This window comes from Rana temporaria, chromosome 9 (assembly GCF_905171775.1).
Source record: "Rana temporaria chromosome 9, aRanTem1.1, whole genome shotgun sequence".
In the NCBI taxonomy this organism is placed as follows: Eukaryota; Metazoa; Chordata; class Amphibia; order Anura; family Ranidae; genus Rana; species Rana temporaria.
The window spans coordinates 170,005,776-170,021,266 of record NC_053497.1 but is presented as its reverse complement, the minus strand read 5'-3'; the positions used below and the strand labels follow the sequence as shown (position 1 = coordinate 170,021,266).

The 15,491-nt window shown below is 47.2% G+C and overlaps 1 protein-coding gene across 3 annotated transcripts in view; it reads right to left on the bottom strand.

Annotated features, from left to right (window-relative positions):
* The window catches only part of CCDC105 (coiled-coil domain containing 105), a 47,762-nt gene that overhangs the window by 20,950 nt on the left and 11,321 nt on the right, over window positions 1-15,491 (bottom strand). For all 3 annotated transcript variants that reach the window (XM_040324989.1, XM_040324990.1, XM_040324988.1), the window contains exons 3-7: window positions 11,662-11,766; window positions 9,376-9,520; window positions 6,032-6,186; window positions 4,427-4,522; window positions 1,995-2,108 (exon numbers count right to left, since the gene is read on the bottom strand). In XM_040324989.1, the coding sequence (XP_040180923.1) occupies window positions 1,995-2,108; window positions 4,427-4,522; window positions 6,032-6,186; window positions 9,376-9,520; window positions 11,662-11,766 (615 nt within the window). The remainder of the gene's footprint in view (window positions 1-1,994; window positions 2,109-4,426; window positions 4,523-6,031; window positions 6,187-9,375; window positions 9,521-11,661; window positions 11,767-15,491) is intronic.

Below are 15,491 nucleotides of genomic sequence, written 5' to 3'. Positions count from 1 at the left end.
TCGGTGCCTCCTCATTAGTGCATGTCGGTGCCTCCTCATTAGTGCATGTCGGTGCCTCCTCATTAGCGCACGTCAGTGCCTTTGAATATCCCAAGCTGTACTGCTGTTTAGTGGGGAGTCCGTCTGAGAAGCACCATTGAGAGGCTGGCGGTCCAAAAGGGCCTGGATAAACCACCGGGGATCGAGGTAGCCGGACACTGAGGCATTGATCACCTGTCAGTCGGTACCTGAGCGACAAGTTGAAGGAGATCCAGGCGTAATTCACCTAAGGAGGATTGCCTCCGTAATTACAAATCAGAGAGAGGCCTGTGGCAGAGGTGTCTCCCTGACGCTCACCAAGGAGGGTCTGTGGCAGAGACTGTATCTTACAAATGTCCAAGTGATACTCCGGCTTACCCTGCAGCGCTTCCGGCTTCTCCCCCTCTTCCTCCCTCTGGCTGCGCTACAGGGGGATCAATTCTAGCATATGCACCTCCATTCCCCTGCTGTCTGTGCCCCTTTACCCTGCAGAGCTTCCAGCTTCTCCCCCTCTTCCTCCCTCTGGCTGCGCTACAGGGGGATCAATTCTAGCATATGTACCTCCATTCCCCTGCTGTCTGTGCCCCTTTACCCTGCAGAGCTTCCAGCTTCTCCCCCTCTTCCTCCCTCTGGCTGCGCTACAGGGGGATCAATTCTAGCATATGTACCTCCATTCCCCTGCTGTCTGTGCCCCTTTACCCTGCAGAGCTTCCGGCTTCTCCTCCTCTTCCTCAATCTGGCTGTCCTACAGGGGAATCAATTCTAGCATATGCACCTCCATTCCCCGGCTGTCTGTGCCCCCCTGTGCGCCCTTTTATGATAATTCTGCCACTCAAATCGCTCCACCAGGAGGTGAGCAAGCCATGGTCTGGTAGCAGATATGGCAGGTAGGGCTCAAATGGAAGCATAGTCAATAAACAAAAAAAGGTCGGTAACAAGTGGTTGCAGGCTGGGATCAAGCAGATGCGTAGTCAGTAAACAAACCAAAGGTCAGTAACAAGTAGGGTGACCACATGTCCCGGATTGCCTGGGACAGTCCCGCATTTTGCAGGTCTGTCCCGGGCACCTTCATTCCAGGACAATACAGTGTCCCGGAATGAAACTGACACAGACACCCCCCCCCCCCCCCGGGCCAATCTGATGCCCCCCAAAAAAGGGCGCCACATCACCGCTTTACTCACTGAAAGGACTTGTCCTGGCCAGGAATGCCTGAAGGAGCAAAATCCCCACCCCCTGCTTGTGATTAGAGAAATCATAAATCCCGCCTCTTGTGTCAATCACTGTGCTGTGATTAGTTACAGCACAAGCTGATTTTTGGGAAGGGGGGGGGGGTGTCCCTGAATGGTAGTTTAGAAATGTGGTCACCCTAGTAACAAGTGGTAGCGGAGAAACAGACAGCAGAAACAGTGACAAGAGTGAGATATTGGATAAAGCGAGCACAATAATCTGGCAAAGAGGAAGTGCAAAGACATTACTTAAATAGGAAGTTCATGGGAGGAGCTAGGAGTTCAAGGTTCACACAAGACACAATGCTAGGTTGTCTTAAGAAAAGACATTACCAAACAAAGCAGAGGTCGCAGGTTCAGACCTGGGTCCTGACAATGTGATTGACTGCGCAATGCCAAATGGCTCTAAAGCGTATGTCCTGGTGATGTGACTGCTTTGCCATTCCCTGAATACCATCAGTAAAGTACAGCAAGCATACTTATATGTGTGGATAGTCCTTCCTTTGGGGATGTAAAAATTAATATCTTGGAATGTCATGTGGAGGCCTCTGGCATTGAGTGGGGCACAAGATGGCAGACAGTTTGGACTCCGCAGGAGGGACGTCGTCCTAGCAGGACAAGAGCGGGGGTAGGGTCTTGTGCTTTTGGCGTCAAAAGCCAACCATGAAGCCTCTCTTACAAGGGGGTACCTAAATAATACACATTTTTCTGGGTATATATATACTGTACATAGCGAACATTTGGCTGTACCTGGCAGATTAGGGTGCCCTCGGGGAGCTGGGTTCCTGGGTGTCTCTGGAGGATTCTGACCAGTGGACGATCCAGACGTTCTCTCACAGAAAGATCCAAGCTGGACTTCGGGCCCTGGAACATATATATAACATTATACAGATCTACTAAGGAATCTACATTGGGGGAGATTTACTAAAACTGGAGAGTGCAAAATCTGGTGCAGCTCTGTATAGAAACCAATCAGCTTCCGGGTTTTATTGTCAAAGCTTAATTGAACAAGCTGAAGTTAGAAGCTGATTGGCTGCCATGCACAGATGTACCAGATTTTGCACTCTCGAGTTTTAACCACTTGCCGACCAGCGCACGCACATTTACGTCTACACAATGGCACGGGCAGGCAAATGGGCGTACCTGAACTCGATGTTCCCAGGCGGCCCGTGATTGCGGTCGGCAAAGGCAGAACAGGGGGATGCCTTTGTAAACAAGGCATTCCCCTGTTCTGCCTAGTGACACGTCAGGGATCTACTGTTCCCTGTGATCGGGAACAGTGATGGCTAACGTGTCACTGGTAGCTCCTCCCCCTAACACTCCCTAGGACACACCTAACACCTTCAGCGCCCCCTAGTGGTTAACCCCTTCACTGTCAGTGCCATTTATTACAGTTATCAGTGTATTTTTATAGCACTGATCGCTGTAAAAATGACAGTGATCCCAAAAATGTGTCAAAAGTGTCTGAAGTGTCCGCCATAAAGTCGTAGTCACGTTAAAAATTGCAGATCGCCGCCATTACTAGTAAGAAAAAAATTGATAATAAAAATGCCACAAAACGACCCCCTATTTTGTAGACGCTATAACTTTTGCGCAAACCAATCAATATACGCTTATTGCTGATGATTAAAGCGGTATTAAAACAAAAATTGTAATATATTACAGCTTATCAATCATTAGATGTGGTGGCAGCATTAGTTTTCTTTTTTTTTAAAGGCGTTTTCCCCTAGTGATCTGGCCAGTAACACCTTGGAGGTGCGGTAGCGGTCGTATTTACCTCGATATTCGGTCGCTAGCGGTTTTAACCCCCACTAGCGTCCGAAAAAGAATTAATACCACCAGCAATGCGCCCTACACAGTTCAAGGGGACCTTTGTGGACCCCGATGTAAAGGGAAACGCTAATGTAACAGGGAAGACTGCGGACCCTGATGTAAAGGGGAACGCTGCTGATTGTGATGTAAGGGGGGCTTTGGTGACCAGAGACCACCTTACATCAGAGTTGGGGGGCTTTGGTGACCAGAGACCACCTTACATCAGAGTTTCCCTTTATATCACAGTCTGCAGTGTCCCCTTTACATAAGAATTCTCCTTTACATTAGATTCCCCAGAGGTTCCCCTTGTACTGTAAGGGGGAACCATGCAGATTCTGATGTAAAGGAGAACTCTGAGGACTCTGATGTAAGGGGAACTCTGGGAACTGTTGTGTAATGGGGACTCTGGTGACCAGAGGCCCCCTTGCATCAGAGTTTCCCTTTACATCACAGTCCACAGTGTTCTCCTTTACATCAAAGTCCACAGCATTTCCCTTTACATATTTACAAATATTTTTATAAAAAATATTTTATATAAAAAAAGACGGTCTTATCGTTTTTTTTGGGGGGGGAGGTGGCACTTTAGAATTCTCTGCTTATAGGCTCCTGAGATGTAAACCAGACGCTGAGTGTGGGAGACAGACGGGCGATCAGTGCCCTCCCCTACCCGTGGGAGATGGACGTGGCAATTGTTGCCCCCCTATGGGAGATGGACAGTGGCAGCAATTGTTGCCCCCCTATGGGAGATGGACTGTGGCAATTGGTGCACCCCATGAGAGATGGACGGTGGCAATCGGTGCCCCCCATGAGAGATGGACGGTGGCAATCAGTGCCCCCCATGAGAGATGGACGGTGGCAATCAGTCGCCTTACCTTTGGAGGCCGATGCTGCCCCTCACTCCAGCTTGCAGACTCCAGGGAAAAGCTGGGGCTATTGCTTCTCCTCCCGGTCGAACAGGAAGTTGGTCTGATTGGCCGGGAGTCCTAAGACTCCCTGGCCAATCGGGTCTCAGGACCAGCTTCCTGATTGGCCGGGGGGACAATAAGGAACACAATAGCGAATATTAATTTGCTATTGTCACACAACCGGGTGGGCTCAGGGCGCAGTGCTCTGCGCCCCGAGCTTACCCTTTTTTAAAGCCAATTAAAGCCTCTGGCTCTAATCATGTGCTTAAAAAAAAAAGAAGAAAAAACCTGTTGGATATCATGTGTATGGCACCCTTCATGTAGATTAGGGGGCCGGACACATGGATTAGGGGGCAGTGCCCCTAACAGATGGGCTGCCACTGGTTCTGAGTCTGTAATGACCTCAGAAGTGGGCGGAGCTGGAACCAGGGAACCCACTGATCTGAATATATGCATCATACATACCAGCTGCAGCTGATAACTGCCCTCCATCTCCTGGTACAGCCTCTGCTTCCTCTGAATTATGTTCTTCACGTTTCCCAATGCCAGCGTCACATCGTCCTGATACAAGATATTTTTTAATTAACATTTATTCGTCAGTTATGAAAACAGATTATATTCTTGAAAGACGTCAGTTGCTGTAGCCCAAGAAATACATTTTTAAAACAGGAACGCTATCAGCGTGCAAGAAAAAGAAAAGCTGATCACCGGCTTCTGTCAGAGGGACATCGGCCCCTCACAGGGAGAGTCACGGCTGCCTCATCTGTGCCCACCAGTGCCACTTGTCAGTGCCACCTCTCAGTACCCACCAGTGCCCACAGTGCCACCTATCAGTATCCACCAGTGCCACCTACTTTTGCCCAACAATGACCCCTTTCACATTGGGGCGTTTTTCAGGCGCTTTAGCGTAAAAAAAACTCCTGTAAAGCGCCTGAAAGAAGCTGCATCTGCACTCCCAATGTGAACACCCGAGTGCTTTCACACTAAAGTGCCTGAAAAACACCCCAGTGTGAAAGAGGTCTTAAACCCCTTTCACACTGAGGGTGTATTGCAGGCGCTATAGCATTAAAAATAGCGCCTGCAATCCGCCCTCAAACAGCTGCTCCATTATCTCCAGTGTGAAACCAGAGAGCTTTCACACTGGAGTGTTGCCCTAGCAGGACGGTAAAAAAAGCCCTGCTAGCCGCATCTTTGGAGCGGTGAAGGAACGGTGTGTTTGCCGCTCCTCCGACGCTGCTGCCCATTGAAATCAATGGGACAGCGCGGTTATACCGCAGCGCATTGCGGGCGGTTTTAGCCCTTTCTCGCCTGCTGGCAGGGGGGTTAAATGCGCTCCGCTAGTGGCCGAAATGCGCCGCAAATCCACCCATAGAGTCCGTTGTAAAAATAGCGGCGTCTTACTGCCGACGCTATGAGCGGCTCAGTGTGAAAGGGGTCTTAGTGTTAAAAAAGCGCCTTTGAAGCGCCTGAAAGAAGACTCATCTGCAATCCCAACGTGAAAGCCTGAGTGCTTTCACACTGAGGCACTGCACTGGCAGGGCGTCAACAAAAAGTCCTGTAAGCAGCTTCTTTGGAGCGCTTTAGGAGCATTGAACACACGTATCCTAAAGTGCCCCTTCCCATTGAGGTGCTTTTTTAACGCCAAAGCGCCTGCAAAACGCCACAGTGCCAAAGGGGTCTCAGCGGAGCTTTACCAGTGTTTTTTGGGCGCTGGCAGTGTGAAAGGGCTCTGAAAGCACTCGGGCTTTCACATTGGGATATCAGATGAGGCTTCTTTTAGGAGCTTTACATGCGCTTTTTTTAACGCCAAAGCGCCTGAAAAACGCTCCAGTGGGAAAAGGGGTCTTATTTGAGTTACTGCACATGCACAGTACCTCAAAAAGGCATGGCGGAATAGGGCCTACAAGTAGGCATCCCTACAAAGTTACAGGCAGAGTCTGAGTAGGACCAACCTGTTGAATGGCCATGATTTGGGCATGCCCACCCAAAAAAGTGAATGCACTACAGACCATTAGGGGTTAACTGTGTCCCAGGATTAGGGACCATAATGTTGATAAGTATGGGACTTACCCGGATTCGGGAGCTCTCCTCTGCTTTTTTGCGGAGTCCTTGTGTCACGCTGTCTTTTAATTCTGCACAGTCCAACGGTTTCTGCCAGTTGGGAGGCTGCGTCTTTCTGAAGTTTTCACGCGTTGAACGGGCGTCTTTCATGGCAGCCTGACAATCTGACAAGAGAGAAAGAAAACATGTCAAGGCATTAAAGGGGTTGTGTTTAAAATGGAGAACGACATTTAAAAAAAGAAAAGAATAAAAAAAAGCATCAAAGAAAATTAGACAGCTAATGCAGAAAACACTGCCATTATGCTGAAGTCAGAAGCACAAATAAGCACATAATAATATAGCTTTGTAATCAATATTATCACTATTATACTATATAACATTACCTCCTCTATTAATATTTTGTGTCTGCTTTAAACGTAAGTAGTGTAAATACCTGAATATGGCCTGGTATCTAGCTCTTATTACCCCCCCCCCCCCGGTCCAGGGCAACCTAGGCTCAGAGAAAGTGGGTTAAGCAATGCTGGATGTCAGAATGGGGACATCTAATGGCAGAAATTAAGTACTACAGGGGACAGTTCTGGATTTATGGTTTTGGTTTTGTATTGGCAGCAGTAAACCATGCACCAGAGAGGGACACCCAAGAACAAACTCAGGTTAGCTCCTGACTAGCAGGGTGCCCCCCTAAAAAATTCCCTAAAATAAACAGGCAGCTCATGCAATCACCTTTTAAAGGGGTTGTAAAGGTTTGTGTTTTTTCACCTTAATACATCCTATGCATTAAGGTGAAAAAACACCTGGAAATGACGGCCCCCCAGCCGCCCCATTTACTTACCTGAGCCCGTTCACCTGCTGTGCGCGTCTCCCGGCATCCTCTTCTCCACGGGGTCTGGCCATTGATTGGATAGATTGGCTAGATTGATAGCAGCGCAGCCATTGGCTCGCGCTACTGTCAATCACATCCAATGACGCGCCCGCCGTGGATCGGGACCGAATCATACACTCTGTGTCTATGGATGCAGCATTTATGACAGGGAGTGCGCCTGCAAGCTAACCCCCTCAGGAGAGAGCTTCCCAGAGGGGGTTAGCTATTACAGGGGGGAGCCGACACAGCTGCCGAGGGACCCCAGAACAGGAGGATCGGGCCACTCTGTGCAAAACAAACTGCACAGTGGAGGTAAGTATGACATGTTTGTTATTTAAAAAAACATTTTTAAACCTATACAACCACTTTAATGTTTTGTCAGCATTCAGTCTTTTCACCCAGCAGCAGGCTTCCACAGCACAGAGAGAGCTCTGAGCACCAGTCAGTCCACATATATAAAAGACTTTGGACAGTGTAGACTAGTAATGAGGTCTGGCTACCAGTTAAAATATGTACTCCTAGGAGGCTTGCTCCCACTCAAAGCTCTACAAAGTCTCTAGGCTCAAGGACCCAAACCACAGCTATATAAAGACCAGTGGACCTGTGGCTGTTGTGCTTTGTGTCCTGGAACCTGGAGGCTTTGTAGAACTTTAAGTGGAATAAAGCTTCCATTCCTAGGTCCACATTTTAACTGGTAGCCAGATCTCATTATTAGTCTGAACTGTTCGCAGGCATTTATATTATCCCAAGCAAAGCTCTGCAAAGTCTCCAGGTTCCAGGACCCAGGCACAACTTTTTACATTCTTTAGAAAATGACAAAGTTTGTTTTCTCTCTATCTGCCATAAACCCTGAACCCCTCACCATGTGTAAATGATAAACCTGGGTGACGCATACACACTTAGCCAGATTCAGGTACGGCGGCGCATCTTTCCGGCGGCGTAGCGTATCGTATTTACCTACGCCGCCGTAAGTAAGTGAGGCAAGTGCTGTATTCACAAAGCACTTGCCTCCTAAGTTACGGCGGCGTAGCGTCAATAGGCCGGCGTAAGCGCACCTAATCCAAATGAGGATGAGGGGGGCGTGTTTTATGTAAATTACTCGTGACCCGACATGATTGACGTTTTTTACGAACGGCGCATGCGCCGTCCGTGTACATATCCCAGTGTGCATTTCTCCAAAGTACGCCGCAAGGATGTATTGGTTTCGACGTGAACGTAAATGACGTCCAGCCCTATTCACGGACAACTTACGCAAACGTTTAAAAATTTTCTAATTTCGACGCGGGAACAACGGCAATACTTAACATTGACTAGAGCAGCTAGGGGGCAGCTTTATCTTTACGCGGCGTACCTCTTACGGAAACGGCGTATCTTTACTGCGACGGGCGCACGTACGTTCGTGAATCGGCATATCTAGTCATTTGCATATTCTACGCCAAACTCAACGGAAGCGCCACCTAGCGGCCAGCGTAAATATTGCACCCTAAGATACGATGGCGCAGGCCGTCGTATCTTAGATAGGTTTAAGTGTATCTCAGTTTGAGCATACACTTAAACTTACGACGGTGTAGATTCAGAGTTACGTCGGCGTATCTACTGATACGCCGGTGTAAAGCTACCTGAATCTGGCTAACTGTCTACAATCCTGCCAGTCAGTGCCTCACAGCAGGTAAAGCATTTCACACATATATAGTTGTATATTTAATTGCTTCCCTGGAGTTCTACTTTGATTATTTAGGGCCAGATTCACCAAAGAGATATCTCCTGATACGCCGTTGTATCTCTGTTTCTATCTATGCGACTGATTCATAGAACCAGTTACGCATAGATATCCATAAGATCCGACAGGTGTAATTGTTTTACACTGCTGGATCTTAGGATGCAGTACCGCGACCGCCGCTGGGGGGAGCTTGCATCATAAACCAGCGTCGGGTATGCAAATTAGGAGTTACGGCGATCCACGACGGATTTTCGCGTTCGCTACGTCGCCGCTAGTCTAGTTTCCCGTCGCAAAGTTAGTCATTATTTGACCTGCCCTAACTTTACACAGCAATCATATTGCTGTATAAAGTATGGCTGTCGTTCCCGCGTCGAAATTTAAAATTTAACGTCGTTTGCGTAACACGTCCGGGAGTACGGAAGTACGCTACGCGCGTCGCCGTTCGAAAAAATGACGTCACGGCGCGCAAAGCACAACGGGAATTGCGCAACTGAGCATGCGTAGTAGGTCCGGCACAGGAGCGCGCCTAATTTAAATGGCACACGCCCATTTGAATTGGCCCGCCTTGCGCCGGAGGCCGCCGGCGTAGTTTTCATCGCAAGTGCTTGGTGAATCAGGCACTTGCGATGAAAACTTGCGGCGGCGTAACGTATCTACGATACGTTACGCTGCCGCTCACCTACGTGAATCTGGCCCATAGATTGTAATAAGTAAAGTGAACACATTGACAGAATGTGGTGGACGTTGTCTGTTCTAGGGATATCGCAATACCTTTATTTTCTGAGCCAAGAAGAGTGCTGCCCCCTGGTGTTGTCTGTTCTAATGACTGAGGCCGAGCGTTCTCACTGATAATGTCCAATACTCGGCCCTTTTCTTTGCAAAAATCTGATAGTCTCTGCCGGTGAGAATATAGCACCTGCAAGACCAGAGAGACGTTCAGGAAGGTGCATGACAAACTACAAGTAACAGAACAAGTTATACTTTAAACATATACAGTATGGTTGGTGAAAAATTGGTGAAAAGTGAGACGTTCTTGGCAAATTAATTTACAGAAATTTTTCAACATGCTGATAAATCTCCATGTTGGTGTGATAACAGATACTTCCCGATTTGCCACATAATAACCCCCTCCCCCCCCCTACCTTGCACAGGTTAAAGCTGGCCATACACTAGTACAGGGGTCTCCAATCTTTTCAAACAAATGGTAAATTTTCTGACTTTGAGACTTTAGGGGGGCCGGGCTTTTCCTAATAGGATTAGAAAAATGGCCCGATGTCAGTAGATACAGTATAACCAATGGCTCATCATTGGTATTAGTGGGAGGAATAGGTCCCCATCGTTGGTATCAATGGGAGGAATAGGGCCCCAATGCTGGTGTCTTCGGGAGGAAGAGTCCAAATCGCTGGCGTCAGTTTGAGGATAATGCCTCATATCAGTGGCAGAAATAGTGCCCCACTATTGGTGATATCAGTGGAAGGAAAAATGCCCCATTGGTGAGATCAGTGGGAAAAAGCTTTCCCCATCGTTGGTGTCAGTGGGTGGAAGTGCCCAAGGTCCGGATAATGGCAAGCAAAGGGCCACATTCGACCCTTGGGCCGCAGTTTGGAGATCACTGCGCTAGTAGAATTTTGTTTGAATTTTTTTTGTTTTAAGAACATTCATTCATCAATTTTCTAATCGTTAGTGGGGTCTTATCAATGTTCGTTTTCAAACTGAGATGAGAAGGATACAAAGCGCTGAATTAATGAATTTCTAACAATGCATGTGGTTTTCGTTCTGTAAAATGTATTTGTTCCAAAATCAATGTTAAAAGCAAACGAAAGTACTTGTAAACCACATCCCTCAAGTCGAATGTCCTAAGAATTTCTATTTGAGCTTTCGCTCGGAATTCTACTAGTGTATGGCCAGCTTAACCACTTGCTGACCGCCGCACGCCTATTTACATCGACAGAATGGCACGGGCAGGCAGATTGGCGTACAGGTACGTACAATTAAATCTGCCGCCCAGCGGGCACGCGCCCACCACATGCCTCGCGAGTGCGGCCGCGGGTCCCGCAAACTTAATGTTCCCAGGAGTCCCGCGATTGTGGTCGGCAAGAGCAGAACAGGGGAATGCCTTGTTTACAAAGACATTCCCCTGTTCTGCTCTTGCCGACCGCATCTATTCTGCCTAGTGACACTGTCACTGATGACCGTTCCCCGTGATCGGGAACGGTCATCAGTGACGTGTCACGTGTAGCCACGCCCCCTAACAGTAAGAATCACTTCCTAGGGAACACTTAACCCCTGCAGTGCCACCTAGTGGTTAACCCCTTCACTGCCAGTGTAATTGTTTACAGTAATCAGTGCATCTTTATAGCACTTATAGCTATAAAAATGACAATGGTCCCAAAATATTATCAAAAGTGTCCGATGTGTCCGCCATAAAGTCGCAGTCATGATAAAAATCGCTGATCACCACCATAACTAGTAGAAAAAAAATATTAATAAAAACGCCATAAAACTAACCCCTATTTTGTAGAAGCTATAACTTTTGCGCAAACCAATCAATAAACGCTTATTGTTTTTTTTTTTTTTACCAAAAATATGTAGAAGAATACGTATCGGCCTAAACTGTGGGAAAAACATTTTTTATATATATTTTTGGGGGATATTTATTATAGCAAAAAGTTAAAAATATAAAAAAAACAAAACAAAATTGTCGCTTTTTTTGTTTATAGCGCAAAAAATAAAAATCGCAGAGGTGATCAAATACCACCAAAAGAAAGCTCTATTTGTGGGAAAAAAAGGACGCCAATTTTGTTTGGGAACCACGTCGCACGGCTGCGCAATTGTCAGTTAAAACGACGCAGTGCCGAATCGCAAAAAGTTGCCTGGTCTTTAACCACCAAAATGGTCCGGGGCTGAAGCGGTCTTCAAGAACAATGTCCAACCTGTGCTACTCTGTTCCTGAACCACTTTGTATTATCCCAAAACAGACTGGCATATGTTTTTCAAGAATGGCACATAACAGATAAGGATAAAGGATGTTTTGCCCCCTGTAGGCCAGTGACTGACTTTAATCTGTCTTGAGATTTCCTGAAGCTGGCGTTCTGTGTGTCGCTTTAGGTCCAGGAGGCCATTCCTCTCCTCTTGAAGAAGAGTGTCAACTTTGTCTGGGTACTAAAAATAGAAAAATACAAGATGCTATATGTTAGACACTGAGATATGTAGATATTTGCCAGTACACCATGGAACGACGTGAATAGTGTCCAAACAGATGATTTATTGCATGATCACAACACACGGAGAGTGCAACGTTTCGGAGTCACGCAAAACCCATTCGTCGGGCATGCCTGACGAAGGGGTCTTGCATGACTCCAAAATGTTGCAGTTTGCAGTTGGCTGTTGGCTGTTGCTGCAGCAACCTAATTTGAGAGCTCATCCAGGAATGTGTGCGATGGGAATATGTAGGACTCCTTAGGACAGTCCCCTTTAGTAATGGACCAGAAAATGGACTGCACTGAGACACCATCAGTGATATCCCAGTCAAGGCAAGCACTAGTACTGACACGCAAGGGATGGGAGCAGCAACAATCACCAGGATCTTACATTTAGGTCTGTACTGAAAATGTCCTTGGATACTTGGATGCCTCCTTTCAATATCAGACAAACATTTCTCCCGTGAACTCTCCAGACCGGATTCTCAGTGAAATCACTTGATTCGCTTCAGAGATTCTCAGCAAACAGGCCCCCCTGCTACAGCTGGGACCTTAATGAACACAGGGAATGTTGCAGCTTGGCGGCCTAGAAGGGCAGTAGCCTTTCAGGCTGGGAACTTCTCCTCCTGGAAGAACCGGGCTGCCTCAGACCCCATGTTATTTATGCACTCCCCAGCCACCTACTGGCTATCATTCCCCAGGGATTGACTGAAGTTACATACATTTTCAGATTGCTGATTTTACTTCTCTAGAAAACAAGGGGAAGCAATCAAACCTGCAGAGCCCAGAACAGCCCAAAGCAATAACAATCTGCTCCACTGATTACAAAGGAGCCAAAAAGAAACACTACATTTACCTAGCCTATCTAGCGGCCCATCTAGGAGGGTGCTACATAAAGCCAAAACTTTTTTGTTTTCCATTTTGTATAGAGTAAGAAAAGAGTAAAAATCTCTACCAGTTCACTATCTCTGTACTATTGGGGAGATTTCCCATCACTTCCTGTCATGTAGACAGAACGAGAAGTAAATCCTCCCGCAGACAGTTGTTACAAGAACAAATGTTCCCATTGGAAGACTTCCCCTCGATTCCTGTACTGGTGGTGACATCTTATCTCGGGTTGTCCCGATACCAATACTAGTATCAGTATTGGTACCGATACCAAGCATTTCCCAAGTACTCAAGGAAAATGCTCCGATGCTTCACCCGATACCTAGGCAGTCAGGGATGATCGGTGCGGCGGGGGCAGTTACAAGCATCGATCTCCCTCTATAGATTTCAATACAGCCTGACAGCTTCTCCCTGGACCCCCCCTCCCCCCTTTTCAGCTGTTTTAGTGAAATCTATACAGCGGTGATCACTGCTTGTAACTTCCCCCAAAGCCGCACCAATCCCTGTCCCTGTATCCTCCTCCAGTTCCCCCATCCGTATTGCTCTCCCCCTCCGCGCTCTGTGTCCCCCCTCCGTGCTGCTGCTGTCCCCCTCCCTGCTCGGTGTCACCCTCCATGTCCCATTTTGCTCTCCGTGTCACCCTCCATATTCTCCTCCGCCCCTTCTGTCAGGATGGAGAGCGAAGGTAGGAGCCGCTAAACCCGGCTCCTACCTTTTCCGATTGAACAGAGTTAGTGATCACTGACTTTGTCCATTCATATAACTGAAGCATCGTAACCTGTGTTTACGATGCTTCAGGTTATGAATGGAGAGGAGCCTGTGTCTCCTCTCCATTCATTTTCCGTGCAGCAGAGAAAGGGACTGGGGAATCTGTGTCCTTAGTCCCTTTCTCTGTCTCAAAGAGGAGATGTCAGAGGTCTGTTAAGACCCCTGATATCTCACCAAAGCCCCCCAACAGGGCTAAAAAAAAAAAATTGTAATAAATAATAAAAAAATTAATTGTAAAAAATAATAAAAATTTAAATAAAAAACACACTGACACCATCTACCCCCCCCCCCCAAGAAAAAATAACAAAAAAATTGTAAAAAATTAAAATTGTAAAAAAAAAATACTGACACATGACATTAAAAAAAAGTATCGGTGATCAGTATCAACGAGTACTCGGTCTTAAAAAAGTGGTATCGGGACAACCCTAATCGTAATATTTTGGACTCACCTAACACTTTCTATTCTGGGGACAATGGCCGCCAGGACAAATGAAGAAGAGATAGAACTGAGAGCAAAAAAACCTGATATAGGGTATACATTTTTCCCAGTCTACCCAAAAATAAAAAGGTTGGGCTTTAGATACACTTAAAAATATACATTTAATTTGCCTGAAAGAGTTTTGGTAAACCGGTTTTCCTTTAACTGTTCAAACACAAGAACAGAGTACTGGATTCAGATTTTCTAAGGGTCACTAAAATTGTCAGCTGCCACTCTGGTTCGGTAGCACTCCGCAGGAGGCAAGACCCCCCTCAGGGGAAAGGGGATTGATCCAGAGTTGAGAATCCTGACAAATACAATCCAACGAGAGCAGCAAAAAATGTCCGAGATAATTTCATGATAAAATTAATTCATAGCATAATAGAGCCAACATGTTTCAGGGACCAAATACACTCTCCTTCATCAGGGTATCATAGTATGTAAACTTCGTAGTATGTCAGGACCCGGGTCTGAACCTGCGACCTCTGCTGTGTCTGGCGATTTCTTGCTGAGCCACTTAGTATGTCGGACAGCTCGCTGAACACTTTACTCCTCCCATGAACTTCCTATTAAAGCCTTGCCTTAACACTTCCTGTTTGTCACATTATTGTGCTCTCACCAGCCAATATGTCATTCTTATCACTCCTACTGCTGTCCTTATCTTTGCTACTACTCATTACAAACCTTTATTTTGTACCTCACCCATGCTACTGCTTAATCCCATCCTGCAACCAATTGTTACTGACCTTTGGCTTTTTTACTGACTATGCTGCTGCTTGATCCCTACCTGATATATTCGCTACTGGACTCTGGCTTACTCACCTTCTGGGCGGCGATTCTGAGGACCGTGACCTGGTACTAACACACAGCAAAACCCAGGAGCTCTGGTGAACACTGACTAGGGCTTAGGACTAACATCAGGTGACCTCACATCAGGTGACCTGCTGCTGCACTTATCCAGCTGGTTGCTGGGAGCCTCTCTACTGCTATAGCAACTGATGTTTAACTGCTTGCCGCCCACCCACCGTCAAATGACGGCGGAGCGGTGCGGCTCTCGTTCTGGGATGACGTCATATGAAGGCGTCCCAGAACAGCCGCTCTCGCGCTCCCGCGGGGGCGTGCAGCGATCACAGCCACGCCGCGTTGCTAGGACATGGCACGACCCCAATCTCTATAAAGAGCCACTTCCGCAGCTCTTTTACCATGTGATCGGTTATGTCCAATCACAGCTGGTCACTTGTAAACATGGAGATGCCGGTAATCGGCGAGGAGAGACGATCAGCGGCATCTCCTCCCAGGGGGGAAATATAGGAATGTAATTGGGGCACTGATCATCAGTGCCCCAATTACAGTATGACAATTTAGTGTCGTCAATCAGTGGCCATCATTGCCCACCAGTGGTAGCAATCAGTGCCCACCAGTTGCAGCAATCAGTGCCCACCAGTGCCCACAAGTGCCACTAATCAGTGCCAATTTGCAATGCCAGTCAGTACTGGCTATCAGTGCTGCCCATCAATGCCCATCACTGCTGTTGATCAATGCTCATCAGTGCC